The sequence below is a fragment of the Meles meles genome, chromosome 13, assembly GCF_922984935.1.
Source record: "Meles meles chromosome 13, mMelMel3.1 paternal haplotype, whole genome shotgun sequence".
In the NCBI taxonomy this organism is placed as follows: domain Eukaryota; kingdom Metazoa; phylum Chordata; class Mammalia; order Carnivora; family Mustelidae; genus Meles; species Meles meles.
In genome coordinates this window covers 2,285,932-2,313,913 of record NC_060078.1, presented here as the reverse complement: position 1 = coordinate 2,313,913, position 27,982 = coordinate 2,285,932, and the positions used below count along the sequence as shown (strand labels likewise).

General features: G+C 53.1%; 1 protein-coding gene across 2 annotated transcripts in view; it reads right to left on the bottom strand.

The window, feature by feature from the left end:
* Positions 1 to 268: 268 nt before the first annotated feature.
* Positions 269 to 27,982, bottom strand: part of TRIM67 (tripartite motif containing 67) — a 42,921-nt gene continuing 15,207 nt past the window's right edge. Inside the window, exons 2-10 of one of the 2 annotated variants that reach the window (XM_046028012.1) lie at positions 19,597 to 19,692; positions 18,347 to 18,469; positions 17,243 to 17,353; positions 15,938 to 16,097; positions 13,779 to 13,924; positions 11,394 to 11,532; positions 9,765 to 10,068; positions 7,019 to 7,181; positions 269 to 6,021 (exon numbers count right to left, since the gene is read on the bottom strand). In XM_046028012.1, coding sequence (XP_045883968.1) covers positions 5,956 to 6,021; positions 7,019 to 7,181; positions 9,765 to 10,068; positions 11,394 to 11,532; positions 13,779 to 13,924; positions 15,938 to 16,097; positions 17,243 to 17,353; positions 18,347 to 18,469; positions 19,597 to 19,692 — 1,308 coding nt within the window. In that variant the 3' untranslated portion in view covers positions 269 to 5,955. The remainder of the gene's footprint in view (positions 6,022 to 7,018; positions 7,182 to 9,764; positions 10,069 to 11,393; positions 11,533 to 13,778; positions 13,925 to 15,937; positions 16,098 to 17,242; positions 17,354 to 18,346; positions 18,470 to 19,596; positions 19,693 to 27,982) is intronic. The other variant, XM_046028013.1, reaches the window with a different exon arrangement.

The following is a 27,982-nucleotide window of genomic DNA, read 5'->3' as shown; positions in this document are numbered from 1 at the left end:
TCATCTTTCAGGTGTTGGCAGTGTCAAAAGAATTTATTTCAAATCTGCGTAAGACTGTGATAAAACTCAGGTTTTCCAAAAGGCAATACACAAAGTTCAACCGAGCCCCAAAGACCAGAAAACACAGTGTTTGCAATTCAAAAAATACAAACGCTTGTGGGTACCAATACAAAAATTAGAAAAAAGTTGCTTTCCTCCCCACCCCCTTCCCCCGCCTCCTCCCCTAACCTCCTCCCCCAACCGCCCCCCCCCCGCCGCTCCCCATGTTTCCAGTGGGACATGAACACAAACGGGACCAAGAGCTGCCCCCAGATGCCAATCACTCTCACGGGAAGTGGATGCGAGGGCAGGGAGGAGGGAGAAAACGGGTAAAGAAAGGCAGGGACGGGGACGTTCTCTGGGCAGTCAAAACAAGGACACAAAGCTTGTTACTTTTTAAAATTCCTTTGCCAACGTTAAACAAATCTCTCATGCTTAATACACAGTTCAGTGGGAAAGCAGCAATGCTACCTCATGCATTTAACATCTTCTGCTTTGCTCCCTCTGTGCGTCCTCTAGGTACCGAGGAAGCTGGGGGCATGGGACGCCCAGTCACCAGGTGTGGGAGGAGCTGGAAAGGTCCAGCTTGGCTCCAAGCTGGGCTCTGACCCAGCAGATGCCAGTCGTGGTCCGGCTCCCACAGCCGCGGCAGTCACGTTTCAAACCCGAAGTCTGTTTCTGGGCTCTCCTCGGAGCCTGCCTGAGGGCCTGGCCGGATGGGCGGTGCCCACCTTGCCCGGGTCTTCCCCAGGACAGGGGTGGGCAGCCTGTTCCCTCCAGGAGCAGCACTCTTTGAGAGAATAGTGACGCCTCCAGACGAGACTCCCCTGTAAGGTCTCGACTCCCAAAGCCTGGCTGAAGTCAGCCTCGTTCACTGACTGGCAAAGCCTGGAGCCCCCCCCACCAAGACCCCCCTTAGCAGGTGGTACAAGCAGAGTCCCGGGCTACGACGACCGCCCAGTAGGGGCCTCCCGCCTTACTCTTACACATTGGTTCTCAGAGCTGCTCTCCTGCCTGACATCTTGGGAGACAATGGAGTTACACTATGGGTGGGGGACACCTTAGATACTAGAACTGAAGGTGACCAAGGTGGCGGAAAGGCAGGTTAACCTCTTTCCAGGTCTTATGGGGGCTTCCACACTCGGACGCCTTTGGGACTAACAATGAGATGCTGATACGTAGCCTGTTTACAGCACTTTGTACAAAAAGTACCATTAAAACAGGCCTCACTGGCAATGGGAACGTTTGGGGTGTTTTGTTGCTTTGTATGGCCATGTGAAGCCTATTTTACACGTCGAAATTTCCCCTCCTCAAGGCCAGGCAACAGTGTAATGAACGCATGCTCCTGGTCCTAGGAGGCTGGGATGGAAGACACTGTCTGTGGTCAGAGAACGTTCTGAAAAGTCACCACCCAGGCTCGATTCATTGAATGGGAACCATTAGCCTAGACTCAATAGATGAAAGACTATTATTTTTTTCCCTTTAGAAAGTGTTCTTCTATAATCCTCACAATACATCAGAGGAGGTAGGTTAGTATGACTCGTTCCATTTTCGGGTGGGGATACAGAGGCACAGAAAGATTTAAGACGTTTGCCCACACCCATGCCACGATTTTCCAGTCCATTCAAAGTGAAAGCCACCAGGATCCTGTTCTCTCCAGGGAGGACTGCCAAGGAATGCGATCCCTTGAACACAGCTACTAGCTTACTTGAGAAACAGAAGTGGAGATTTCCTGGAATCCGCGCAGACCTTAAATACCTTTTAAGGAGATCAGATTCGATTTTTAAAACCAGAGAAAGGCCACAAATCCTTTAAGAATTTCCTGTTGCTCCCGGTCAAACATGGCCAAGGAAAAAGAAGGTAACAGGTGTTTACCTTCTAGGAGTGGGGCCGTGGAGCGGGGCATCCGCAGGGAGTATGAAGTGAGACCTGACCGCTTGGCTTCTTTTTGCGGCTCACCCCATCTTCCCCTGCCTTCCCCCGCCGGCAGAATGCTGCAGCCCTCTGGCGCAGCCTGGGCTTGGGGGTTAGGAGGAAGGCCCACAGCCCGGGGGTTCTGTCTAACACGAGGGTGGAAGCCCCACTCGTCACTCTACATGTGGACACACCACATGTAGGTGTTTGTTTGTCCTGTGTCATGTTTGACACAGGACAAACCAGTGGCTCTCGGCCCAGGATGTCCCGCAGGGGACAGCTGGCAATGTTGGGAGACGCGTGGTCATCGCAGCGAACTCCGGGGGTGCTGCTGGCCTCTTGCGGGTGGAGGCCAAGGATGCAGTTAACCATCCAACAGCGCACAGGACGGCCCACAGTAAGAGTTACCCACCCCAAAATGTCAATGGTGCTGACATGGAGGAACCCGGCATCCTCCACGGGCCTTGGACAGTGTTTTCCAGCATTGCCAGGCCGAATCCCGCCGCTCAGGGGCTTCCCTACCCTCACTCTCTCACCAGGGGCAGGTGACCACGGGGTCCAACCGAACAGCTCTGTGTGAGAGCTGCCCACCCCTCTGCGGAAATATGCCTTCAAGGGGTGGGGGGCGAGCCTTTCACGTGCAGTCAGAATTAAGGCTAAAATGCAAATATCCCCGGAAGGACGACACACAGAACCTGCGTCCTCATCCTTTCCCGGGAGTGCTCTGGTGGGCAGAGAAAGATGGGGCGTTCCTGGGCACCAAGAGCGAGGAGGAGGGGCCTGTTCCCATCCCCAGGCTCACAGCTAGCAGCTGTGTTCAAGGGATCGCATTCCCGAGCCTCCTCCCTCTCCGCGGGCCACGGGGCGCTTGAGAGTGTCACAACCACGGAATTCATATACGGCTGAGGATTCAGCCTAGAACTATACACAGTTTTATAGCTTTTAGGTCATTCACTTTGTGGGTCAGGATTACTGATGTCCACTTTAATTAGAATCATTATTTCCCCAACAGGACAGAGGGGGTAGGCAGGCCTGCGTGTGCTCCTACCTTGCTTTGAATTGGGAGCTGGGATGCTACGCAGTGAGTTGCTGTCAGGACACTTTTAAAGGTTAGTTCTAGAAGGAAAGGCGTACACTTGGACCAAACTTGCTCACCAGCAAAGAACAAACCGCAGAACTATGTTAGCCATTATTTACAATGCAATGGAACTTGACATTTTAAGTTACTTTGAACTCCTTTCTCACCGAAACTGCTCAACAGACACACACCAAGTTATCCCTTGGCCAGCCAACAAACAAGCATCGTCTTGATATAATTTTATGTACAAAAATGCCACCACGTTCGTTGTAAAGGGACAGGGAATTCGATGGCAGATAAGAAACCCATGACTGGTCATCTCGACTCCACATCCCAGGGGCTTCCTGGGAGGGTGACGTAAAGCCCCGAGCTGTTGATGATTCCTTCTTCATTTTGCTGATCGCTCAAAAAACACGGGTGTGTGGCATGGACCTGCCTTCTCTCTTCAGTCCGTTCTTGTCCCTGAAAGGTGTATTGTGCTGAGGACAGGACAGCCTGACAGGTGGCCTGGCATCGACCGTATTGCTGCTGGGCTCCTGGAGGAGTTGGCAAAGGTAGCAAGGTGCCTGCTCTGGGCCCTCACAGGAGTGAGGGGTTCTGGAAGCTTCCCTATGGAAAATTACCTTTTATTTCCCAAAGAGACCCCCTGCCATTGTGGGACCTTCCCTTCTCTTTGTTCCTATCTCCCTCTGACCGAGGCGCTGGCCGTCCTGAGCGTGGTACCGAGTCCAGCTGACTGACCTGGAGCAGCTCCTCTCCAATGAGGCAGAGCCGGGGCCAGCTTCGGGCACCTGGATGTTCCCCAGCCTCGCACCGGGACCCTGCGACAGACAGCCACCTCCGCCTTCCCAGCCACACTCACTCCTGCTGTCACTCCCAGGGCACTGGCGGTTCTTCTCCCACAGCTGATACGTCTGGACCCATCAGCCAGGCTTCATCAGCCCCAGGAAGGCCATGGCTCCTCTGTGTCCTCCAAGCTCTAGGAATCCTCTCCGCCTTCCAAGCTGAGTCCACCCGGAGCTTATGGCTAAGGAGCAAACCAAAGGCAAGTGGAAGCAAAGAGGAGAGAGGCAGTTGCTGGGGGGACAGGCGGTAGCCTGGGGTCCTGGAGGGACATCCCCAGCGGGGGATCTGGTGGAGCTCCGGGACAGGACAAGGAGTGCCTCCGTGCACCCAAGGAACCACACAGCAGGTGGAGAATGAAGAGGCAGGACCTCAGCATCCCTAGCAGGTGGCTGCCAGGACCAGGCACGGAGGCTTAGACAGCACCAGGCAGCTCCTGAAGACGCCGGTGGCTGGCCTAGCCGGCCACACCTGCCCGCAAGGCGGGGACAAGGCAGCCTTGCGGTCCAAGGGCGCGGGCTCTGAGGTAGGATTGTCGGATCTGCTGCTAGGGGCAGGGTCTACACAGCATCGGCCGGGGCGACTCAGAAAGCAAGGGCAGCGTCTCAACACGCAGGTAGAACTGAGTTAACACAGTTGCTGCCGGTTTATGGACTGAGTTTTATAAAAATCCGATCCATCAAGTGGACAAAATACAATGCTTGATAAAATAGATTCTTTTAAAAAGGAGACAGAAGGTTCACTACCAGATGGGACGTGGAGGTGGCAGGTGACACGGAGGAAAAGAAGAGGACAGGCAGGTGCTCTGGGGACGGCAGCAAGGCAGGCTCCAGGCTCAGAGCCCCGAAAGCGAGCTCCCTTTCCGAGAGACGCAAATCATCCTGGCATGTCTCCTGGGAGAAGGTCTGTGTTCCCAGCAAGGAGCCCCACCTGGGCCTCTAGAGCTCCGGACACTCAAGCTCCTGGGAGACTGAAGGGCAAGGAACTTGCTGATATTGCTGTTTCCTGCCTTCTTCGGAGGACCTGCCCCCCTCCCCCGCCAGAGCAGAACCACGCCTGCCTCTGGGGCCCCATCCCGCTTTCAGGATGACAGTAGGGCGGGTCTCCAAGCAAGGGGAGGCGGCTCTAAGCGGCTTCCCCAGGGCCTCCCACCTTTCCGGCTCTGAGTCGGGGAGGAGGGGCCCGGCCTGGAAGAGAGCAACTCAGAGAGGCTTGTAGTTCCAGAAAGAGCCACCAGGTGACGGCTCTCACACTATCATTCCGATGTCTGTGTTTTCCTTTGTGTTTAAGAATGAAGAACTGAGTGAATGAGTTTTAGCAAACTACGCGCCTGTGTGGTGTGTGTGTGTGTGCGCATGCGTGCAAGAGAAAGAGAGAAAGACACATAGACAGAGAGAGAGAGAGAGAGACAGACAGACAGACACAGAGACTGGTTGATTAACGAAGGACCCAAGAAAACCATTTAAAAAGGTTCTCAACCGTTTGGTTGGAGTGGTGAAGGTCCAAATCAGTGCCCCTTTCTATCGACCTTGGATGAGGTTTGCAAGGGCATAACCGAGTGGAACCTCCTGGACCTAGAAGCAAAAGGATCACATTTCCTGGCGAAGATGAGAACCTGCAGCCTTGGGACTGAGTGGTGTCCCGGCAAAGGGTCAACGCTTGGGGCATGGGATTCCAAATTGTCTTCCTGCCTCCTGCTCTTAGGGTGCCAGTCTGCCCTCCTGGTGCCTCCCTCCCCCAAAAGACAAGCTTTGAAAACAAATGGCAGGAAACATGAGAAAGGTCCTTCTTTGGGAGTATTTGCAAAGTCCAGGAGGAATGAAAGGGACACACACACCCACGTTCACCACCAACCAGTGGTCACTTTCGCAAGTGGCCAGTTTAACCAGTTGCCCCAACAAGCATGGCTCGCAGACCTCTTCTGCATCTCCCAAAGAAAACTTTTCTCTAAGATACTCAGTGGCTGCTGGGGCTGCACCTGTGACATGATTCATCCTACCCTTGTGGGTTCTTTGAACGTAGTGAGGGGCGGGGGGGGGGGGGCTCTTCCCAGATGCCGGTGAGCAGTTGGAGCTGGGAGGCTAGTTGCCGGACAGCTTGGGCCGCCCCAGGTTTGTTGGCACTTCCAGTCCCGTGTGCAGAGTGACCTGGAAAAGAAGGCGGGCTGAGTGAGGGTGAGGGAGGCCACCATGAGAACCCCGAGTGCTCACGGAGCACGGTGAGTGGCCACAGGCAGCATCACGAGGACTTCTCTCTCTCGTGGGCTACGCTGTTTGCTGTGTGGCTTGATTTCACTCACGCAGTATCCACGAGTTTGCCCCGAGGAGCTGGTCTGTGCCCGGATGGCCCACTCTATCCTGGCAGCCAGGAGCCCAGACAAGGCTGAGGCTCTGTTGCGCGTACGGCCCTCGCGGTTATGTATTTGTTTCTGCTTTCTTTCCGTGGCCCCCGTGCATTTCCGGCACCTGTTCTATTAACCAGGTGGGAGGACAGCCCACGTTTCAGGCTGCCTCAAAGCCCTCCTGTGAACGAGCGGAGGTACGAATCAATCCATCAGTGATGGACACAGCCCTGTCAATACTCAGAGCCAGTGGGCACCACAAAGCAGGACGCCCAGAGGGAGGAGGACCCTGCCAGAGGCCAAGGGTGGGCCTCCACATGACTCTCCCCCCGACACACGCCCACGTGGGCTCCCATTTTGTCTCTATCCTTTTGGGGCCTCCTGAGCCCTCCCCAGGGATGGCCCAGCCCTGAGATCTAAAAGGACATCTTTCTTGCCTGCTTCATATGGGAGCCAGAGGGAGCAGAGAAGGGTGAGAGGGAGCAGAAGGAAACTCACAGCCCATAGGACGGGTCTCTTCCAGCCCACTTGTGTGTTTTTCCTCTCAGGGGAGAGCCTCGCCCCGAAGGCCCAGCACACACCTGGCCACCGGCTTAGAGCCTCTGCTAATTTCAGGTGTATAAGTGAGACTTGATCATGCCGGAGACACCGTCTCCAGGGAAGGTGGGCTGAGGGGAGGTGGCTCTCTGCCTGGGCACACAATAGTCAGCTGCCTTACAGCCCACATTGTCCAAGTGCCCTCTGGAAGCTCCGAGCTCGAGGGGAGCCGCCAGGTGGGCTCCTGCCTGGAGGGGATGCCGTACCTGCACGTTGCGGTTGAGGCTGAGGGCCGGCATGAAGACTCCCTCCATGTGGCTGAAGGCGGTGGGGCCCTGCTGCTGCCCGTTGATGAAGAAGGTCAGAGTGTGCTTATTCAGGTCCAGGAGCACGCCGACAGTTGCCCCCTTGCACACGCCACCTTCCGTCCTGGGAAGACAAGCCCCAGGAAGCCCCATCACCAACCACACCCAGCTTGGGATGGAGGAGATGGCTCCGAGTCACTTAAAGGATGCTGGGAATATCCTCCCTGACTCAGCCCCCCTGGCCATGCAGGGAGCTCTTCCTCCGGGCTATGAGACTTTTCCTGAAGCGCACTCACCAGTGGAGGGCCACACAGGAAGGCCTTACCCCTCCTTACCCTGGGGGAACCAGCTTATTCTGTCCCATTTATCCTCACAGTCCCTGAGACCTGGACCCCCAGGGAGTTTTCGCGTTTTGATGAGCAGATCCCACTTGAAAACCTGGAGTGGGGAGCGTGGGCAGGGAAGCTCCTTATCTGCCAAGGAAAGGAATGAACTCAGTGCCCTGGACAGCTTTAACCTGTGAGCGGTTGAGAGCCACAAAGAGACAGACAGCCAGGCCTCCAGGAGATTTCAGAAGGTCCGCGGAGCTTCAGCCCATCTCACAAACAGCCCAGGGACTCGTGACCAAGTTCCCTGTCAGAGTCGCCATCCTGTGGGTGCCAGCGGTGGAGCCCGAGGCGAAGTCTGTGACGCTCCCGATAAGCATCCCTGATCCCACATTTGGCCCGCGGTGGGAGTTCACGTCCCTGAGACGCATCGGTGAGCTGTACTATGCTGCGGGGCCCCTGGCCGACCTGCCTCCTCTCTGTGTTAGACCCTCTCTGGGTCCACCAGACTCCCTTCCCTCCCCTGAGGGCAGAGTCTCTACCCCTAGTCCGGCAGCTCCACGCGGACAAAAAACCCATTTTTACCCTCTTCCTGATGGGGCATGAGCTCACCAGCTGCAGGCTGATAGCAGGGCAGAGAGCAAGGTCATGAGAAAGGTCGTGGGAAAAACTTAGGGCGCTGACCATAAAAGCACTTCCCAAGAGGGCAGGTTTCCCCCAGGATGTGCTGAGCCCAGGGTGGAGAAAAGGAACTGGAGCCGGCCCCTGCTGCTATTCAGACACTGACCACTGGGTGGCGGTAGAGACCGGTCCGAGGCGCACACACCGGCTTCCCACCCAAGTAGGGTCTGCGCCTTGGGTCCGTGCAGGGCTCCCCTACCGCAGCCCCCTACCCAGGGTCCCACCTGCTCCCCAACCCCGCACAGAAGCAGAGGCAGGACTCTGAGCTAAGTCCTGACAGCGCCGTGAGTAGTGCTGTGACTTGGGACACTTGTTTAACCCAAGCCCTTCCTAGAATCTGTAAAAGGACTTTTGTACACTGGTGAGAACTGAATGAGATACTGTAAGCCTCAGGTGCCATGTATACAAATGGCTATCAGACTCATGAAAAAATGTTCATCATCACTAGCCATCAGGGAGATTCAAATCAAAACCACATTGAGATACCACTTTACACCAGTTAGAATGGCCAAAATTAGCAAGACAGGAAACAACGTGTGTTGGAGAGGATGTGGAGAAAGGGGAACCCTCTCACACTGTTGGTGGGAATGCAAGATGGTGCAGCCACTTTGGAGAACAGTGTGGAGATTCCTCAAGAAATTAAAAATAGAGCTTCCCTATGACCCTGCAATTGCACTGCTGGGTATTTACCCCAAAGATACAGATGTAGTGAAAAGAAGGACCGTCTGTACCCCAATGTTCATAGCAGCAATGGCTACGGTCGCCAAACTGTGGAAAGAACCAAGATGCCCTTCAACAGATGAATGGAGAAGGAAGATATGGTGTATATATACAGCGGAGTATTATACGTCCATCAGGAAGGATGAATACCCAACTTTTGTATCAACATGAACGGGACTGGAGGAGATTATGCTGAGTGAAATAAGTCAAGCAGAGAGAGTCAATTATCATATGGTTTCACTTATTTGTGGAGCATAAGGAATAACACGGAGGACATGGGGAGATGGAGAGAAGGGAGTTGGGGGAAATTGGAAGAGGAGATGAACCATGAGAGACTGTGGACTCTGAGAGACAAACTGAGGGTTTTGGACGGGAGGGGGTGGGGGGTTGGGTGAGCCTGGTGGTGGGTATTATGGAGGGCACGGATTGCATGGAGCACTGGGTGTGGTGCATAAACAATGAATCTTAGAACACTGAAAAAGTAAAATAAAAAATGCTTCCTGTTATTCCTCCCATGGGCAGTGCATCTGGGCCCTGTTTGGTTTAAGCAGGTAGAAACAGAGCTGGGGGATCTGGACCGGGCCCCTCTGTCGTTTGTGAATAGGCAACTGGCCAATGGCACCTGCTCCCGTTGCAGAGACCTGGTCACAGCCGCAAGGGCACTGGCAGTGCGGGGACTCGGGCCCCAGCTAACAGTGCATAAAGGAAAGGGGAGCAGAACTGGGAAGGGAAGGACAGCAGAGGGGCCTGGCAAAACCTGGTCGTGGGGTTTGCTGAGTGTCCCATAAAGCCACGTGCCCTGGGGCTGCTCTAGTCTCTGTGGCGGGCTCTGCAGGCAAACACTCACTTCCACAGGGACACTGGACACCCAAGTAGCTACAACACCTCTCCCCCCAACCTCCCGCTGATGCCTGACCTTGGGGACGGCTGCAGGGACTGCCAGCAGGGCCCTCGCCCCTGCATGCCCCACCACGGCGCACCTGTTGGTGTGGGAGTTGCAGTGCATGAACCAGCTGCGGTTGTTGTCCACGTACATGGCCCAGGCCTTGTCGTCCTTGCCCAGCATCATGTCCTTGACCACACTGGCCCGGGCCACCCCGAACGCGGGGTCCGGGTGGTTGTCATACCGGTCCACGTGCAGCTCCCAATAGTGCACACCCTTGGAGAATGCCGCCGTGCCCAGCACCACCCGATCGTCGTAGCTGCTACACGTGGCCGTCTGGTTGTCATTGGATAAAATGATGTCCCGGTGCCCAGAGTTGGGGTCAAAGGTGAACCAGGCCACTGGAAAGGACGGAAGCAGAGTCAGGGATGGAAATCTCTAGTGGTCTGTACCCTGGGCTCGGAGAAAGCCTCATTTGCATCTCTCAGAAAGCTGGTATTCCGTGTCGAATGTTCTTCCCTATAGGAGTAACACCCGGGCACACGTGTTCCCATGCCCATGCGTGCATGGGCACGCACACACACACTCTCTCTCTCTAGGATCTGTGTTCATCCAGCGTCTCAATCCCATGAGCCCAACCTTGCCAAGGAACTCAGACATTCGGGCGTCAGAGCCCAGATCTAAATGCATCCTGTGCAGTCCGGGTCTTGGACACCCTTCCCTTATGCTCCACACACGGTTGTGAGTTAAAGACGTGGGTGTGCGGTGTGACACCCAGAGAGGTGAAGTGCTGTAACCAAAGTCACCAAGCTCCATCCTCCTGTTCCACAGCCCATCGAGCGGCCTCCTCTGCTCTCCGATCCCTCGAACTGGGGGAAGTGAGGCACTTGCTCTGAGACTATGACCACAGTGCGTGAGGCAAGAACCGCTGCTCTCCAGGCTAGGGGCCCCCGAGGGCAGAGAGCTGGTGTCCTCTTCATGATTTCTAAAATGAGTCTGCGGGTTGCACCATTTCCAGAAAAGCATCTCCCGTTGTGCCCTTGACAAGAGCATCTGCCACTGCCCTCTCTCCCCTTCGTCCTTGGGAGACTAACTAGGCGAGTCACATTTCCCTCAGGCACCCAGGGGACATGCTGGGATACACGATGACAATAAACAGGACTGGCACCATGCCAGGACGCTGCAGCCGAGGCTGGGGCATGTCTGGGTGGGCGGGGACGTTGCTTTCTGGAACAGGTTCTTTATATAAGTCATCACTCCCTGCTAAGGACTCAGATGACCAAAATCCCATGAATGCCCATGTGCTCTCGTGGCCAGAGACCTGAAAGGTTGCGGCGAGGTGTGTAAACCCTCAGATCTGGGCTCTCGCACTAGGTATTCAAGGGATCATCATGCCCAGGGACCAATGGACTTTCCTCCAGGACCGCTTACCCATTCTCAGCCCCTAGGTCATGCTGAGCCTCTCAGTTGCTGGTTCCCCTTCCCAGTCCAGCAAGTGGGGTGAAGAACTGGCTCCTTTTTGGCGGCTTGTGGGGGGGCGTGCAGGCAAGGGCCACAGTGAGCAGGGCAGGGATGGAGCCGGAGGAGACATACACACTTCTGCTGCCACATCCCCTCCATCCCTCCTCCCCTCTGTCCTACGCAGCGGAGTGTTCCCACCTCTCCTCCTTCTGAAGCTTGTCCCCAGTGCCTGAATCTTGTCTTCCCCCCGGCCCTGAGTGCTTACCATCAGATGTCTGCAGGACGACAGTTTTACTGTAAGGCCCGACGCCAGAGGAGTTGAATGCCTTGACCCTGGCATTGTAGGTGCTGTTGAAATGCAGACCGTCAATGGTGCACAGGGTCTCTTTGCCGACATACACTTCCTAAAAGACAACCAAGAGTACTCAGGAGATGCCTCGGTTAGTTGGAAAATTTCTCTTAGTGACATGTTGACGTTCAAAGAGCTAGTGCCCCAACAGAGCTCTTGAATCAGAGGAATTCGGATGAGTGGCCGCAGGGTCGCAGACCGTGTCCAAGTCGGGCACAGAGTCCAACCCCTGGCTGGCCAGCCGCTCTGCCTGTGTGGAGGGGAGGCGTGAGGGGGTCCTAGGGAAGCAGGGAGGGACAGCGGGTCTGCAGCCAGCCAGCATGCCGCCTGAGAATGTCCTGGCTCTGTTGAGGCTAGCCAGTCAGGCAGGTCTTCCCAAGGGGGTGGAGGTACAGAAACCCCACTTCCTTCTTGGTTGGAGCAAGAGAAGATTGTTGGGTTTTGCTGGGAACTTAAGCTAGGAAACACGCGCTAGGCATCTAACAACATTTTTAGAAGAAGGGTCAGTACATTCGATGGGAAGAAGCGGACAGCAGACGCGTGTGACCAAGCACAGGTGGGTTCAAGTTGATTTGGACTGAAAGGGGCATTCCACGCCCCCTCCCCCTCTTCTGCCGCCTGGCCCCCCAGAACTGCATTGCTCACAGCCTCCTGAGAGGGTGACACATTTCTGAATGGGACCCCAAAGATCCTTTAGTAGGGCCTTACTTTGCTCCCCATTCACTTCAAACTCACCTTTGTCCACTTAACTTCCCCAAATGCAGAGCCTGGCCCTCCTCCTGCACCACTGTTTCTACTTTGTCTGAACACGCTTCCTATCTGGTTGTTTAGGGGGTGGGCTCTCCATTTCTTATTCCAAGTTATTAATAATAATCGCTGTGTGCGAGGCTTTGTATCAGGCATTTTAATCCTCACACAATCCTTGAAAGGTGTTATTGGTTTTTTTTGTATCTTATATATGAGGAGACACAGAGAACGTAGGAAACCTGCCCAGGAGCAGAGTGAACCACTGCGGAAGCCAGGGTTCAAGTCCAGGCCTGTCTGCATTCAAAGCCAACACTCTTCCCCCATAGCGTGTGACTCCTCATCAATTCTAGCCCCATATCTAGCTTTCGTTAGTGGTCATGTCTCACAGTGGAGAGGCCATCTGTATTTGTGGCTGCTTCTTTGCGCATCCTGAAACAGTCTTCTCTTCCCATTTCAGCAACAGGGGCTCTTTTCCCTGTTTCCGGTCCAGGAGCTCTTTCCGGTCTTTGCTCCTTTGCACAGCCAGACCTCTGAGGCTCTGAGCCCAGTGAGTGCCCTGCTGCCATTCCTTGCTGACCCGACCTCAGCTCCTCCCTTCCCAAATGCCCATAGCCACAGGGGACCCAACAATTCCCAAGGGAATGCAGTAGTTCTCTCCTCAAGTCTTATGTTCTTGTAGGCTACCTTTCAAACAAACAAACAAACAAACACACACACACAAGATGAAACAACAAACGCATAATTCCTTTGAGAGAAACAAAAGGAGTACTGGTCTTCGGCAAGACTTGTTAGACAGCACAGCTCCCCAGGACAGTACAACTGTTCATTCTAGTGCGTCTTAGTGTCCTCGGGAAGGGAAGGAGGGACTCTCAGAAGACCCAGAGTGTGTGTTCCCTGGTCTTCTGCCCACAGAGCAACTTGGCAGTGACCTGAGCTTCGCCGTGTGAAATCTCAAGGTAGAGTTCTATTAGGGGGTCTGGGCTGGGCTCTCTACCAGATGGGGGAGTAGAAGGCCATCTCTGGCTCACGAAGAGCCTTTATTAACCCCATATTTCATCACTGGGAACATAAGCGTAGAAGGTCTCCCAACCCAACCACCATTTACCAAGTGTCTGCACACGCAGAGCACTTTGCCGGTAGAACAATCCACAAGGCAGACAGGGCAGGGAGCGACAGGGCACTGAGGGACCGGGACCTGCGTAAATGGGGTATCTGGGAGGGTGTGGAAGAACAGCTAGGACTACGCTGGTGGGGTGAACTGGGAAGTTGACCCGCACAGGTGACAGCTTCTCTGAGCTCCTCCTTGGCCTCAGACCTGTGTCAGTCTTCACAGGAAAGCTGTCTAAATTTTGTGTGGCGGCCACCTCTGCCTGCGGGGGCTGACCAGACCTAGCCCTTGTTGGAATGGCCCCAGCTCCCAAGGGTCCAGACCCTCCAGGCCTCTGCTTTGGGGCCAGTGCCCTCTGGGGGCAGCACTGGAGCTGAGGGCAGCCCCACGGGCTGGTCCAGAGGCCTTGGAGTTAGGAACCCTCCAAACAAGCAGCAGCGCCTCACCCGGAACTGGCCCCCGTCGCCGTCGTCCAGCTCCAGGATGTAGCCGTCCACGGGGCTGTGGGTGAAGGGCGGCATCCTCCAGGCCAGCGTGACGCTGTTGTTGTGGGTGCAGCACTTCTCCAGCTGCAGCAGGGGGCCAGGCGGCACTGTGACAGGAACCGCTGGTTCAGTGCCCAGATCCCTCACAGGGCACTAGACGCCTGTGGCGACTCTCCTCCCCTAAGCCAGCAGCCCCCAGGCCTCGGAAGGAGTGGTGGCCACCCTGTGCTCCCTCCCAACCTCTCGCAGGCACACCTCAACCCCGGGAGTCTCTGTCTCAAGGCGGGTGGGGGTGAGGGCGAGCACAGGTGACTGGTGACCATGCACTCCCAGCGTGTCCTGGAGTCTGGGGTTGGGGGATGGGAAAGGCATGGAGCGCCTCTGTGTCTGGAGCCCTAAGGAAGGGCTGACCTCCTCCCCACATGCCCGCTGAGAAGCCCGGGTTTTGATTCTCAGACTCATGAGGGACCCATGAGGGATTCCCACAGAGCCGGGTTCCACATGTCCCCGCGTGCCTCCTGGCCACGCGAAGGCCTGTGTGGACCCTCTCTCTGTGGGGCCAACGGGCGGCTTATACTGTAGCTTGGGGAGGGGCCGTTGGGGTGGGGGGCGTGCAGAATTCGAAGACACATTTAAACTTAAAGGCCCAGGGAACCAGATCGGGAGGGAGAGGCAATCCTGGAGTAGCCGACAGCCAACCCTTGCAATCAGGGATGTGAATCAAATGTATCCGAAGTTGTATTGTGGTAAGATCGGAGAAAGTGTTTATATTCTCGCTTTGTTCAGGCTCAAGAGATTTTAGAGATCAATCCAGTCCACACGGACAGCTGCCACAGGGAAAATCACAGCACTGGACTTCTAAACACCAGAGATTTCGGTCTGGCTCCCATGATTCGGGCCGTCTTCCAAGTGACACTGGTAATTTAGCTGGGCGCAGCCCCGTCTTGTTTACAGACTTGGTCTCAGGGCTGGCAGAGCGCAGCCGACTCCCCGGGCCTCGGTTTACAAGCATGTAGGAGTCCCCTCTCCGTCCTAGGCTCTGCTGTTGCCTCTCCCACTTCCTCTGTGAACCCACCACCCAACCCCAGAGCAGCATCCGAGCCTTGGGAGCGGCTCCAAGCCTCCTCCTTTCACACCCCCCTTTCCAGGGCCACCCCTTCTTCTGCCGCACCTCCCTACGCTCTGCCAGGCTCCCCCTGTTCCTCCGTACCACGTCTCATTCGCAGGCGGCATTTCCAAACCTCGCCTGAGGGGCAAACCGAGTGTGGGAGTGGGCACGCAGATGTGCACGACACTTGTATTGTCCTTAGTGTAAAAATGGCCACATATTTTGCAGGTAAGGATTTCCTGCCCTCAGAGATCCTGTGGGTGCGGCACCCCGTCCTTTGATATTTTGGTGTTAAAAAACCAAACAGCTTTATCGCCTCTCCGGAATGTACCTTTATTGTCCCTGGAGAGGGAGCCTTTTGAGTAGGACTCGGCTTTGCTCTGGCCATAACTTGCTAATCTTGCGACGTGGTGCAAGTCACGCAATATTTGAACCGTAGCCTGTGTCCCCCATGGCTCTCCCCCACCTCCTAGCACCCTCCATCTTACTCATTCTGCTCTCTCCTCTGACCTTCTTGCTCTTCTTGGAACCCAGAAAATGGATTCCTGCCTCAGGACCTTTGCATTTGCCATCCATCTGCCACCTGGAATATTCTTCTCCTGTTCTGCGTCTTTCTCCATTGGCCATTACATGATAGATTTGTGTACTGTCTATTTCCTTTTCTAGAATATCAGCTCAATCTTATGAGGGAGTTTGCTGACTTGTTCAAAGCTGTGTCCTGCACCTAGAATAGTGCCTAACATATGGCACACTCACTAAGTGTCTGAATAAATAACGAATCCTCTCTTACAAATGGGAAAACTAAGGCTCAGACTGGGCTGCTACCCACCCTAGGCCACCCAGCTAGTGGATGGCTGAGCTGGGACTTGAACCTGGGTCTGTGACTTTGGCATCCCCCCTCCCCCACCACTCCCTCTGCCTGTCACATCGTCCAGTGACACTGAACTGCCCCCCCAGAGTGGATGCCTCTTCTGAAAGAAGCACGGCCTGAACTGGGCCAACCACGGCTCACCCCTACATTTCATCTGGATGAAGTCCAGCTGGTGGATGGCCTGCAGCAGCGGCTCGCTGTCCAAGGTCAAGTCAAACTCCGCAGACACTTTGGGCTCCAGGGCGCCTTTGACCCACTGCTCCTGAGACACCTGGACACGCTTGATCAGAGCATCTGAGATCTTAAAGGGGAGCACAGAGTTTAGGGTTTTGATTTGCAAAGGAAAAATCATGCAGTAAGTGGTGGGAAAGGAGGAGGGGCTTGGTGTCTGCGGCTTGGGGACGGGGAAGGGGCTGTGCTGGCCATGGGCTCTCAGGCCACGGTGGAGAAGATGGGATCCCTGCCAGCATGACACTGGGCAAATAAAAATGCAGTTACCATCTGAACCGTATGTTGAAAAAGTGGTCAACTGCATATGAAGAAGACCTTGGTGTTGAAAGATATCAGGCCAGACCATTTCGTGAAGCCAATGATACTTTTTTAAACAGCCAAAAGCCTTCTTCATTGTACTGCTTTTGTTAGATCTAGCACTTTGCAAAGTGAAACATACAAGTGGTTTGTTCAGGGTCTGAAGGAAGTGCTTCCTACAGCCCCAGAATTTCGAAGCTCGTTCTCCACAGAATGTTCTCTCCAAGCTGCTCTGTTCCAAACTCCCCATCAAGCCCCCAGCTCTGCTCTCCTCTGCTGGAAAGTCCTGCTCATTCTGACACTTGCACGTGTCCCTGAGGAGCCACGATCCCGTGTGCCTTCTTGGGGACTAGTCAAGGGGAGTCATCATTTTCCCCGCAGACAGAGGACTGAGCCACCATCTGAATCACTGTCATGTTCTTGAGAGATGCTCGTGGCCCTGAGTCAGCCTGGCTATTGGGGGGATGCCCCAGCAAGGCTGCATGGGCTCTGTGGGCAGTGGCCATCCGTCTACACCTGCAGGACTCTGCCCATTGAAATAATGGGCCATGCGGATTCTGCTAACTCACTTCCTCCATTACAGTCTTTCCAGCTTGTCTGCAAAGACTGTCCTCTCCCATTTGTGGGGAAAATGTTGAGTTGGGGGTCTCTGGAAGCCAAAGCATAAGCTCATGACATTCTGGTCCTAGAAATGATGACATGTGATTCCCTCTTTTAACAAGGACCCAGAACTAGGGTCATGGCTAGTGAGAGTCAGAGCCAAGCTGAGAACCTGGGTCTTCTGGAATCTCTGAGCAAAGGAGTATCTGCTCAATTCACTGGAAGGGATGGTCCCCAAACTTTGGCTAGTTTGGGGAGTGGTGGTGGACTTGGAGGTGGGAAGCCAAGCCTGTCTCTGTTCTGTGAGCTCAGCCTCACCTGCAGGAAGCCGGAGGGGTCGTTCTCCTTGATCACCTCCAGGCAGTACTCCATCAGCCCTGTTGACTGGCGCAGTTTCAATGTGCAGTGATTGATCTGGTCCCAAACCATCTGTGATGAAGAGAACCCCCAGTAGTCATTTCTTCAGAGGAGGAACAGCCAGGCTGTAGTGGGGGCTGGAGAATTCGCATGGAGAAAGCCCTGGGAGAGGTGATCACCTTGCACCTCTCCTCCGGGTGCTTGCTCCTGAGCTCCATGGGCCCTCTCTCCTGGGGGATAAATGGACTCACTTCCCAACAAGCGGACCCAATGCTCAACAGAACAAACTGCTCCTGAGCTCTGGATAGCCGAGAAAGTACACAGTCTGAAACTGCCCTTGGGACCAGTGACCAACTTCCTGTCTTACTTCTCTCCTGTTAGTGGTCATGGATAATTCGATCGGTTCAGCTGCTTCACTTGAAAACACGGACCATCCCCAACACTCCTTCCTTCTTTCCTTGAAAGTATTATTTACTAATTCATTTGGGAAATATCTATGAAATAGGTTGAACCCCCTCCAAGACAATGAAGCAGTCCTCCATCAATGCAGAGTGTTCATGGACCTGCTCACACCAGGAGCCCAGTGTCCAGTGAGGGGAAACCCTCCCCTTCCTACAGTGGACACTGGTCAGATTATTACTGCTCGTTACTGAGGGCCGGAGATATTAGAGAGGGCCCGAAGAAGGTGGAAGAGCTGATGACCTGAGCAGAGCATGGCCTCGCCACCATCACTGGTCCCTTCTGCTCTACAAGGCGAGAAGCAGAGTCCCTTAGACAAACAACAGGACCTCAGAGAATATGGGAAAGGGTTCTTCTGACCTGAGCAGGAGTCAGGGCACCTGAATGCAGCTTTGCAGGGAGAGCATGGCTTTGGGGAAAGTCACATGAGTGTGAGCAGGTGTGGGGTCAGCTTGCTCATCCCTTCTTCACCTCGTTCATTCATTCATTCATTCATTCATCCATTCTTTCACTCACCTGATACTGACCCAGTGCCTACTATGTGCATCCACACATGTGGTGCAGATGCTGTGAGGAGGGCCAGGTTGTCATCACCCAGGTACCTACCTTCAGCTTGTGCTCCCTCTCTTTGGTGACCTTGGTGAGCAGCTTGGCTTTCTGCCGAGTTAAAGCGTCGACCAGAGCATCACACTGAGCAACCAGGCAGGCTTCGTAGTCCAGTCCATTTTCCTGGGGGAGGCAGAGAGCTTTAGGGAGAAGACATGCCCAATTGCGGCCAGAGCAAGACACAAAGAAGTATTTCAGAGAAGTTCTTGGCAGAGACATCTGTAACATTATTACGCTGGAAACAATGTTAATGTGAGTCAGGGCAGGGGTACCATGAATCTTGGCACATCCTTCAAACCTTGTTCATTGGGAGCTGTGCAAAATGCTCATGAAAGAGTGGAAAGGGAAAAAGGGAGGCTGTAAGTGAAGTACAGCACAATTCCACACCGTGAGCACGCACACGTACAGCACAATTCCACACCGCGTGCACGCACACGTTCAGCACAATTCCACACTAATTGCACACACAAGTGTGTCAGTCACGAGGAACCTATCAAAAGCGTGAAGCAATCACCTACCGTGAGGAGCTCACGGTGAACTACTTCTTAGTCCTGTCTATTGTTCTCTACGTTCCAAAATTTCTACAATATATACTTTTGCTTTTTGTAATTGGAAGACGGGAAAACAACCCCAAATACAGTGCTCCGGCTGCAGGATCTGTCTCCATCTTAGGATCCTTCGGGGTCTCAGAGATTCCGACCTCGCGCGGTGGATTCCGACCTCGCGCGGTGACCTGCGCTGAGGCTCTCACCCCCCCGCACCCCAGAACGTGGCTGTGTTTGCACATACGGCCTTTAGAGAGCTGCTTAAACTAAAGGGCAGTCGCGAGTGTGGACCTAACCCAAGATTAAGAACGCAGCGCCCTGGCTCACCCCTCTCCGCGCAAACAGCTGAATACCTTCCGAGTTCCTCATGGTTGTGAGCGGGCCCTCCACGCATGCGCACTCACGTACCGCAGACGCCTGCACATCACGTATGCGCGCGCATGCGCACTCTTGCCCACGGGCCGCTGAAGCCGGGGACGGTGCTTGCGTGACCTGTGCTCGGCTCCGTGTGTGACACGGCGTGGGTGCGCACACGCACGGATTTCGTAAGTGACACAGCGATATTTTGAGGCTACGCAGTAGGAAAATTAAACTCTCTATGTTCCTCACCGACCACATGCTCGCCGCAGGGACCGTCCCTTCCCCCTTGCCACTTGCCACCTGCGTCCTGCCCTGACCTCCCGGCCCGGGCTGGGCTCGGCTCACCTGGATCTGCTGCAGGATGTTCTTCAGCTGGACCAGAAACTCCTTTGCTTCCTTCGCCTTGTCCGAAACCCCGTTTAAGGCCTGGGACAGTTGGGCCTGAAAAGATACCACATGGTGAAAAGGAGAGTGAGGGGTGAAGCCAAGGCCTGCGCGCGGGCGAGGGGCCGGGGCCACCCGCGAGCCCGCGTTCCTGGTGCAGGCGGAGAGGCTGCTGACTCGTGGCCCTAAACACTGCTTATTGCTCCGGCAACGGTGGACAGATGTCGACTGACCTACACTCTCCTGTCTGGACCCCAGAGCTGGAGAGAGGTACGGAGCGCTCAGCTCGTCCATTGAGGCTGGCTGGTCTGCGGATGTTCGCGGAACCCGGACAAGGCACACCCAGCCTGTCCTCCCGTGGCAGTTCTGTGTCTCATGGGTCGGAGCGGTTGTATATGGACATCCCAGGTTCCAGGCTACCCCGCCCCTATTCAGTCCCCTTTTTGCCTGGGGTGGGGGTGGGCAGGGAAGAAGCCTGAAGGCCCTAGAAATGGGCTGGAGCCATCTGCCCTGGGAACCCTAAGGCATCGTCTAGAAGTGGGAAACCGGCTCTGAGGCAGTCCCCTTATCACCTTTGGGACCCCTCACCTCGCAGAGAGGGGTGTGGACAGATGGGGCCCAGAGGTGGAACTGCCAGCCTGGATGCAATCTTTTTTTTTTTTTTTTTTAGATTATTTATTTATTTGAGAGAGAGAGAGAGAGACAGTGAGAGAGAACACAAACCTGGGGAGGGGGAGTGAAAGGGGGAGAAGCAGCCTTCCCTCGGAGCGGGGAGCCTGAAGCGGGGCTCATCCCAGGCCGCTGGGATCATGACCTGAGCCAAAGGCGGAGGCTTAATGACTGAGCCACCCAGGTGCCCCGTCCAGGTGGAATCTAAGGCCTTTAGCATCAGGCTTCTTTTTAACAAAATGCACAACCATACGCCATCGAATTTGCCTTCAAACCTAGCTGTCACAGAGACTGATGACCTTGATTGTTAAGTATGTTAATCACGAGTCACATTGTTCTAATTAAAAAGCTGAAGATGGGGCAGAAAGGCCAGGGTCATATCTTCGCACCTCCCTTGCTTTCTTGAGGTCTTTGCTCAAATGTCACCTGATCAGTGAGGCCTTTCCTGATGACCCCATAAAATAGCTCTCTTCCCTCGCTGTGGTTTGTTCTTCATAATGTTCATCACCCCTCCACACAGCTTTGTTGACTGGCTGTCTCCTCTCGCTCGAATGTAAGCCCCCTAGCACAGGGAACTTGCCTGGTTTGCTCACATCTAGAAGGAGCTGTTGACACATGGTAGCATTGCGTGGATACTTGTGGAATGAATGAATCAGTGAACAGGATCTTTAGACCAGACCAAGATCCTCCAAGTGTTGTTTCTGGACCAGTAGCCTCAGGGGCACCTGTCACCTGGGGTTTGTTTGAAATGCAGCTTCTCTGTCCGCATCCCCCTGCTTGCTGATCAGAAACTGGAAGGGAAGGGCCAGGAGCCTGTCTTTTTTTTTTTTGTCTTTTATGAAACCCTCAAAGGGGATCTAATGTACTTTGAGGTTCACTGAACTGTACAGACACAGCCTGCCTGAGCATCTCTGAGGACTGGGGTCAATGAGGCCTTGGAATGGAGGAGATGATTTGGGAGACATGCAGAGAGAGAAGCAGGGGGCCTCAGATGTAGGGAGCACCAACACTCAAGGTGAGATCAAGGTGAGATTTAGACTCAGTCCTGCTCAGAGAAGCTTCTCCATTCTCCATTGCCTTCCCCATCCCTACCCCTGCCCCAAGAGGTTTAGGCTCCTCCCCGACAGCTCACCCAGGGTATGCCCTTTTCTTTGCTTTTTTTTTAATTTAAATTTTAGCTAGTGAACAGAGAGTACAATATTGTTTTTTGGAGTAAAATTCAGTGATTCCTCACTTACATACAACACCCAGTGCTCACCACAACACACGCCCTTCTTAATCCCATCCCCAGTGTGTGCCATTCTCTGCTGCAAGGATTGAGAAAAGCAGAGTGATGGCCTGATGGGAGGTATATGCTAACATAGGACAGACCCTGCTAGCTCCGTCATTACTGCTCTCATCCTTCGCCAGCGAGAAGCCCTGAGAGGCCGCCTCTGAGGGCTGTCCACCGTCCAGCCGGTCCTTGGCACCAGCTTGGCTCTGTCCCTGCTCCGGCCAGCCAGTGCCAGCCTCCCAGCAGCCTAACCCACTGCAGGGCCCGTCCACCTGCTTCCTCCTTGGCAAGTACACCAAGGAGTCTGGCAGGAAGCCCAAGAACAGAGTGGTTTTGAAGGACACCAGTGACCTCAGGCCAATATCCAGCTCAAAAGGAAATAATCTTACAGCCCAGTAGACACCGCTGCCAGGCCCACCAGCCTTGCTGTCTTATCTTTCCTGCCTCTTTTTCTCATGTCCCTTGGAGGGGCTACCTGAGCGCAAACTGGCCCAGGGCCCAGCAGCGTGGAGAACCTCTGATGACAATGTGAGTGCCAGGGTGGGGGGTGGGCATTGGGGAGGCCCTGTAAGCACACACTTGTACTTGTCTTGACCCTGATTGTTCCATGTGTGAAATAGGCACAAGTCACCTCTACCTCGGCAGGGGACAGCGTTATGGAAGCTGAACCTGGGTGTTCTAGTGGAAAAAGAGCAACGGTTTTTGGGGTGAATGTGGAAGTCATTTCTTAAGAGGCAAGTGGTTTATTTGTTGGCTGTGTATTAAGGATTTACAGCATATTGTCTTTTGTTTCCTTTTTTTTTTTTTTTTTTTTAAGACATGTGCTTCTCCTTTTCCACGGGGACTGTTGGGAGTACTAGAGGTGGACACTGAAAATTGTCCCTTTCTGGTCTGAGAGAAGAGCCTGTGGTCTGAGAAATGAGAATGGGTTGTGTTGTCTCTTCAGATGGTGACTATACCAAACTTTGAAAAGAGAGGAAATATCCAGGCAGAAGATGAATTTTTTTTTTTTAATGACTGAATGGATTTGAAAGTATTTTAATTCCAGGATGGTTAACAGCCAATGTTCTATTAGTTTCAGGTGTACAATAAGTGATTCATGACTGAATGGGTTTTCTTTCTTTTTTTTTTTTAAAGTAAGCTCCATGCCCAGTGTGGAGTCCAATGTGGGGCTCAAACTCACAACCCTGAGACCAACACTTGAGCTGAAATCAAGAGTCGGATGCCCAACTGACAGAGCCACCCATGTACCCCATGACTGAATGGTTTCAATCTGAATTGAAAAGTTGCATTTTATCCTATTCTGTTAAGGTTAGTATTAAGTTCCTGTAAAGCCTGTGCACACAGATAGCTTAATATAGGCATTTGCTAGCTGGGTCAGAGCAATAGCCTGTCTGGTCCAGCATCACATCTTCAGCAGCAGCTCCAAGGAGCAGCTTCTGGGAACACCGCGTCTTCCATTCTGGATGGTGGCACAGGGCATTATAACACACAAGGCACGAGGACTCTGGGATAGTATGGTTCAAATCCTGGCTCTGTCACTGGGTAACTGGGTTATCTTCGTCTCTTTGTTCTACAGTGTTCTCCCCTATAAGATAGGAAGGATGGTCATAACCCCTCCCTTCAAAGATGTCTCACGATTACGCTTCGTAATGTAATCCAAGCATTTCCGAAATCCTCTTTAATTGTTCAGCCTGGGCCTGTCATACATGAATTGTTGCTGACTGAATGTTTGTGTTCCCCGCAAATCCATATGTTGAGGCCCAAGCCCCCAGTGTGACAATATCTGGACATGGGCCTTTGGGAAGTAATAGGTCATGAGGGTGGAACTCCCATGATGGCATTCGTGTCCTCAGAGGGAGAGACAGGAGAACTCTTACTCCCTCTCTCTTCTTGCACACAGACCAAGGAAAGGCCATGTGTGGACACAGTCGGGGGGTGGCAGGCCATCCATCGGTAAGGCGGGAGGAGAGGTGTCCGTGGGAACTGACTCAGCCAGCACCTGGATCTTGGACTCACAGCCTCCAGAACAGGAAGAGATGAATCTGTTGTTGAAGCTTTTTGTTCAGCAGCCTGAACAGCCGAAGGCATGCATTTATCTAAATCACGTATTTAAATAACGTAACTGCAGATGCCTGGGTGGCTCAGTCGGTTAGGTGTCCGACTCTTGATTTCAGCTTGGGTCTTGGTCTCAGGGTCCTGGGATGGAGCCCCACGTCAGTCTCCTTGCTCGGGGCAGGGGGGAGTCTGCTTCTCCCTCTCTATTTGCCCCTCCCCCCTGCTTGTTTTCTCTCTCTCTCTCTCAGATAAATACATAGCATCTTTAACTGGAATCTATTATAGTTTGGGTTCAAATGGCCTCAGAGATAGTTCTCCTATGTTTGTTATGGTCTCTGTGCACAGGCTCCTAAACTGCTTCCTTTCCAACCTGGTCTTTGTTGTCTCATATCCAGTTACCTGGCAGGAGGGCAGGAGGTTAGAACCAAGGATCTAGACATAGCTCATTCCAGCCTCTCATTTCACACAGGGAGAAGCTGAGTTTCCAGTAAAAGGCAACTGTAAAGGAGTGCACACGTGAATTAGTGCGTACCTGTAGATGGTAGGAAGTAGGATGCCTTACACACAGTGGACGCTCATTGAATGTTTCCCTTGTGAAGTTGCCCGAGGTCATACCAATTACTAGAAGCCATTCTTGTTTGAATGTAAAAGCTCTAGAAACTCGATGCCCCTCTCAAGGAAGCTATCGTCCAAGGGCTTGAAGAGGTTGGAGGAATAAGACCCATGTTATTATTTTTTAAAAATATTTATCTATTACTTATTTATTCATTTAGTTATTTATTTATGTAGAGAGCACAAGCAGGGGAAGGGGCAGAGGCGGAGGGAAAGAGACAATTTCAAGCAGACTCCTCACTGAGCACTGAGCCCAACACGGGGTTAGATCCCATGACTCTGAGATCATGACCTGAGCAGAAATCAAGAGTCAGACGCTTAACTAAGCCACCCAGGTGCCCCCAGACCCGTCTTATTATGACGTCTAGTTGTGTGCATGTAACATCATCACTGAAATTTGAAGAACATTTTTCCCATGAGCTAGGGGATCCTTCCTTTTAGGACTGGAGACCCCACTGCTAAATGAGAAAAGTTAAGGCCCCCAGCAGAATTATTAGTGCCCACCTACTGGGGTGTAAGGTGGGGCTTTGAGTTCAGTGCTGCCCACATGCAACGATGGGGGCAATGTCTGATTACGTGCTGAAGATCACCACTTAAAGGTCATGCCAGAAAATTGAATCCCGCATATCCAAGTAACCTCCTGACCATTGTCTCTCAAATGCACCTCTGACCGTGACATTTCCCTTCCCACCAACATTCTCTACCCCACCCCACCCCCACTGAATCAAGGTCCAGCCCTTTGCTCAATATCCAAGGCTCTGGACGTTGTTGCCCTGTAGCATCACTTCCCAGGGCTGCCCACGTGGTTCCCCACCTTCGGTCAAACTGAGCTCTGCCACCCCTGAGCCTCTGTCCTCCCCACCTAGGCTCCTGCTGTGCCCTCTGCCTCCTAAGCTCTCTCGCTCACATTTTGCTTGCTGTTGCCTGCTAATATCCCATCCATCTGTAAAGACCCTTTCCAGACGCCACCTCCCTCTGAAGATTTTGCTGCCCTCCCCAAATGAAGTATGCCCTTTGATCTCAAACAGGGCCGGCTTCCAGGACATAGCTCACTGCCTTTGAGACACATGGCCCAGAAGTGCCTTAGCTTTCCTGTTCTGTTGGCTGATGCCAGGCTCCTAATGCCAGAAAATCTTGTTCTGTGCCTGTTGTGTGGGCAGTACCGTCTCTTATACCTAGAATGTGCTGCATGAATATCTGTGTCAGCGAGTTGATTTTGTTCTAGATTTTGTCTGACTAGCTCCCTTGAGCGATGCAAGATTCAATTCTCCCACATGCTGGGCATAATTAAAATGGCCATGTGGCCACTCTGAACCCACCGTTTGGTTTCTAGGGCACAGAGCCCCATGTGGTACTGGGCACTGGCGGTCTGATCCTACCCTGCTGATTGAGATGGTTTTCATGACTTCTGGGTATTAACTCTTCCACTACTGACCACCCCAATGTCATCATACTATGTGAGACATACTGATGCCCTTCTATGCCTGGCTTCTGCTCGAAGATGAAGCATTCTTCCACCTTATCTTGCTCACTCCCTTTTCAGAGTGACCTGTCAACAGCTGGAGAAGCCCTGTCCCATAGCAGCATACCCTCTCCAGCTGTCAGAGAGCAGCTCTGTTTCCCAGTCTCCCCCAAAACTAGCCACAGGCTTTAAGAGCTCAGTAGCCAAATAAACAAAATTGTCCTAGTGGTCAGCCTGAATTGAGGCTTAGAAACCCAGTGGTGGGCCTTAACTATTAAAATAGATGTAGGGACAGAGCCACCAGAGATTGGAAAACCTAGCATTCCTCTCCCAGGGCACAACTCATAGGGACAGGAAAGGGTATGGAGGTCCTGGGAGACAGGAGGGTTTGACCCACACAGGGTGCTAAGATGGGAATGGGAACACCCCTTCTCCCTAATGAGGTAGTGGCAGCCAGACCTCCCAGATTCCTTAACCCCGTAAGATCCATCCTTCCCAGTTGGCTCCTAGGACCCAGTGCCCACTCCCAAGGGGCCAGGTCATAGAGACTTTGTTCTACAGGGTGTGAAGGATTGATGCCAAGGAGACAGGACCCTTAGCTAGAAGTCTGCTTAGGGAAAGATTAGACCAGTATTTTCTGTGAGGGGAGGAAGGCTGGGTGGCAGGCCTCTTCTGTGTCTACTGTGGGTGGCAGGACCCCTGCGACGCCCCCCCCCCCCACACCCAGTAGCAGAAAATATCTTTGGTGGAAGAACTAAGCAACCAGGGGTTATTTTACTAGGCAGCTTCTTTCCAGAGGATGTGGCCCAGATTTGGAGGGGGGTCCCCTGAGCAAAGACAGCATAGAGGATCAGCTCTGTCCCCACTGACTGAATCCCGTGTTTCTGGCCACTGGGCCAATAAGGAGGAGGACATGGTATTTGAATGGGGCTCTAGATACTGATCCAGTGCTCTGTTCTGTGATCCTCCAAACCTGAAACCTCTAGATGAAGGCTGCTGCCATGACCATGTCCACAATGAAGAACTGTATCTGTGAAGACTCCACTCCCCCTTACTGCCTCCATCCAGGGCTAATGCAAAATAGGAGAATCCTCTGAGGGGATCTGCCTTTCCCTGACTTCTCAGACTTATTCAGTTGCCCGGGTTGTGAGTTCTTAGGGTGTATTAGTTTCTTGTTGCTGCTATGACAAATTACCACAAACTTAGTGGCTTGGATCAGTACTGGGTTTATTCTCTTACAGTTCTGGAGTCTTACAGGGCTAAAATCAAGGTGTCAGCAGGGCTGGTAAACTGTGGCTGTTTTAGGCCACCCATTTGTGACCATTTGTTTCAGCAACCCTAGCAAGCACATATATTCTGTATACTCTCTTATCCAGCCACATACTCTTTCATAGGTCTTCATGACATGGAATCATTTCACACACAGTCTGTCTCACATCATAAATATGGGTGATGGGTTAAAGGGAAGCAGGTCAAGTTCCTGGTACCTTCATGAAAGGAGTTGGGGACTGTAACGAAGGAGTGTCTCGAAGGTACAGTATACACCTTTACTTACTTCATCTCATTTCGTCCCACATCAGCCTTCCCAGTATGGGGAAACTGAGGCACAGAGGCATCAGAAACTGACCCAAAGACAGAGCTCCAAGCCCATCCTAGACATTTTGATTTCAATTCCTGTTCTCCCCATTACCTCAGCCAGTGAGGAACTGGACGGCTGGTGCCAGGCATCCTGGGATGGCTCTCTCTAGGCACCTATTTAATGTGATGGTGTGACATGGTCCCAACCAAGGATGCTGCTGCCTGTCAGCCCCACCACAGGAGGACTCCTGAGCATGGCCTCTGCCCTGGTGCCCTGCCACACCACACTTGGCCTTGACCCTCACACTGATAATCATGACAATGACGGCAAGGGTGGCTTTCCGCCATTGAACACCTACTACAGGTGTGCACTGCCTTAAGTTCTTCAAGTGCATTATCGCATTTAGTACAAGGTCATTCCATGGCAAGAGGTAGAGTTTTAGGACTGTTGTCTCTAAAATGAATGTTCTTATTCCCTGCATTCACATTCCACAGCACTAAAAATTTCAGTACTATCACTTTAGGCAACTTTTGCCCAATCTAGTCTCGGGATGAGACATAGCAGTGCGAAAGTGATGTGTAGAATGACATCTAGAATGTTCAATCACTAGACTATACACCTGAAACTAATACAGCACTGTATGCCAGCTATACTGGAATTACAATTTAAAAACTCAGTGGGGAAAAAAAAGACA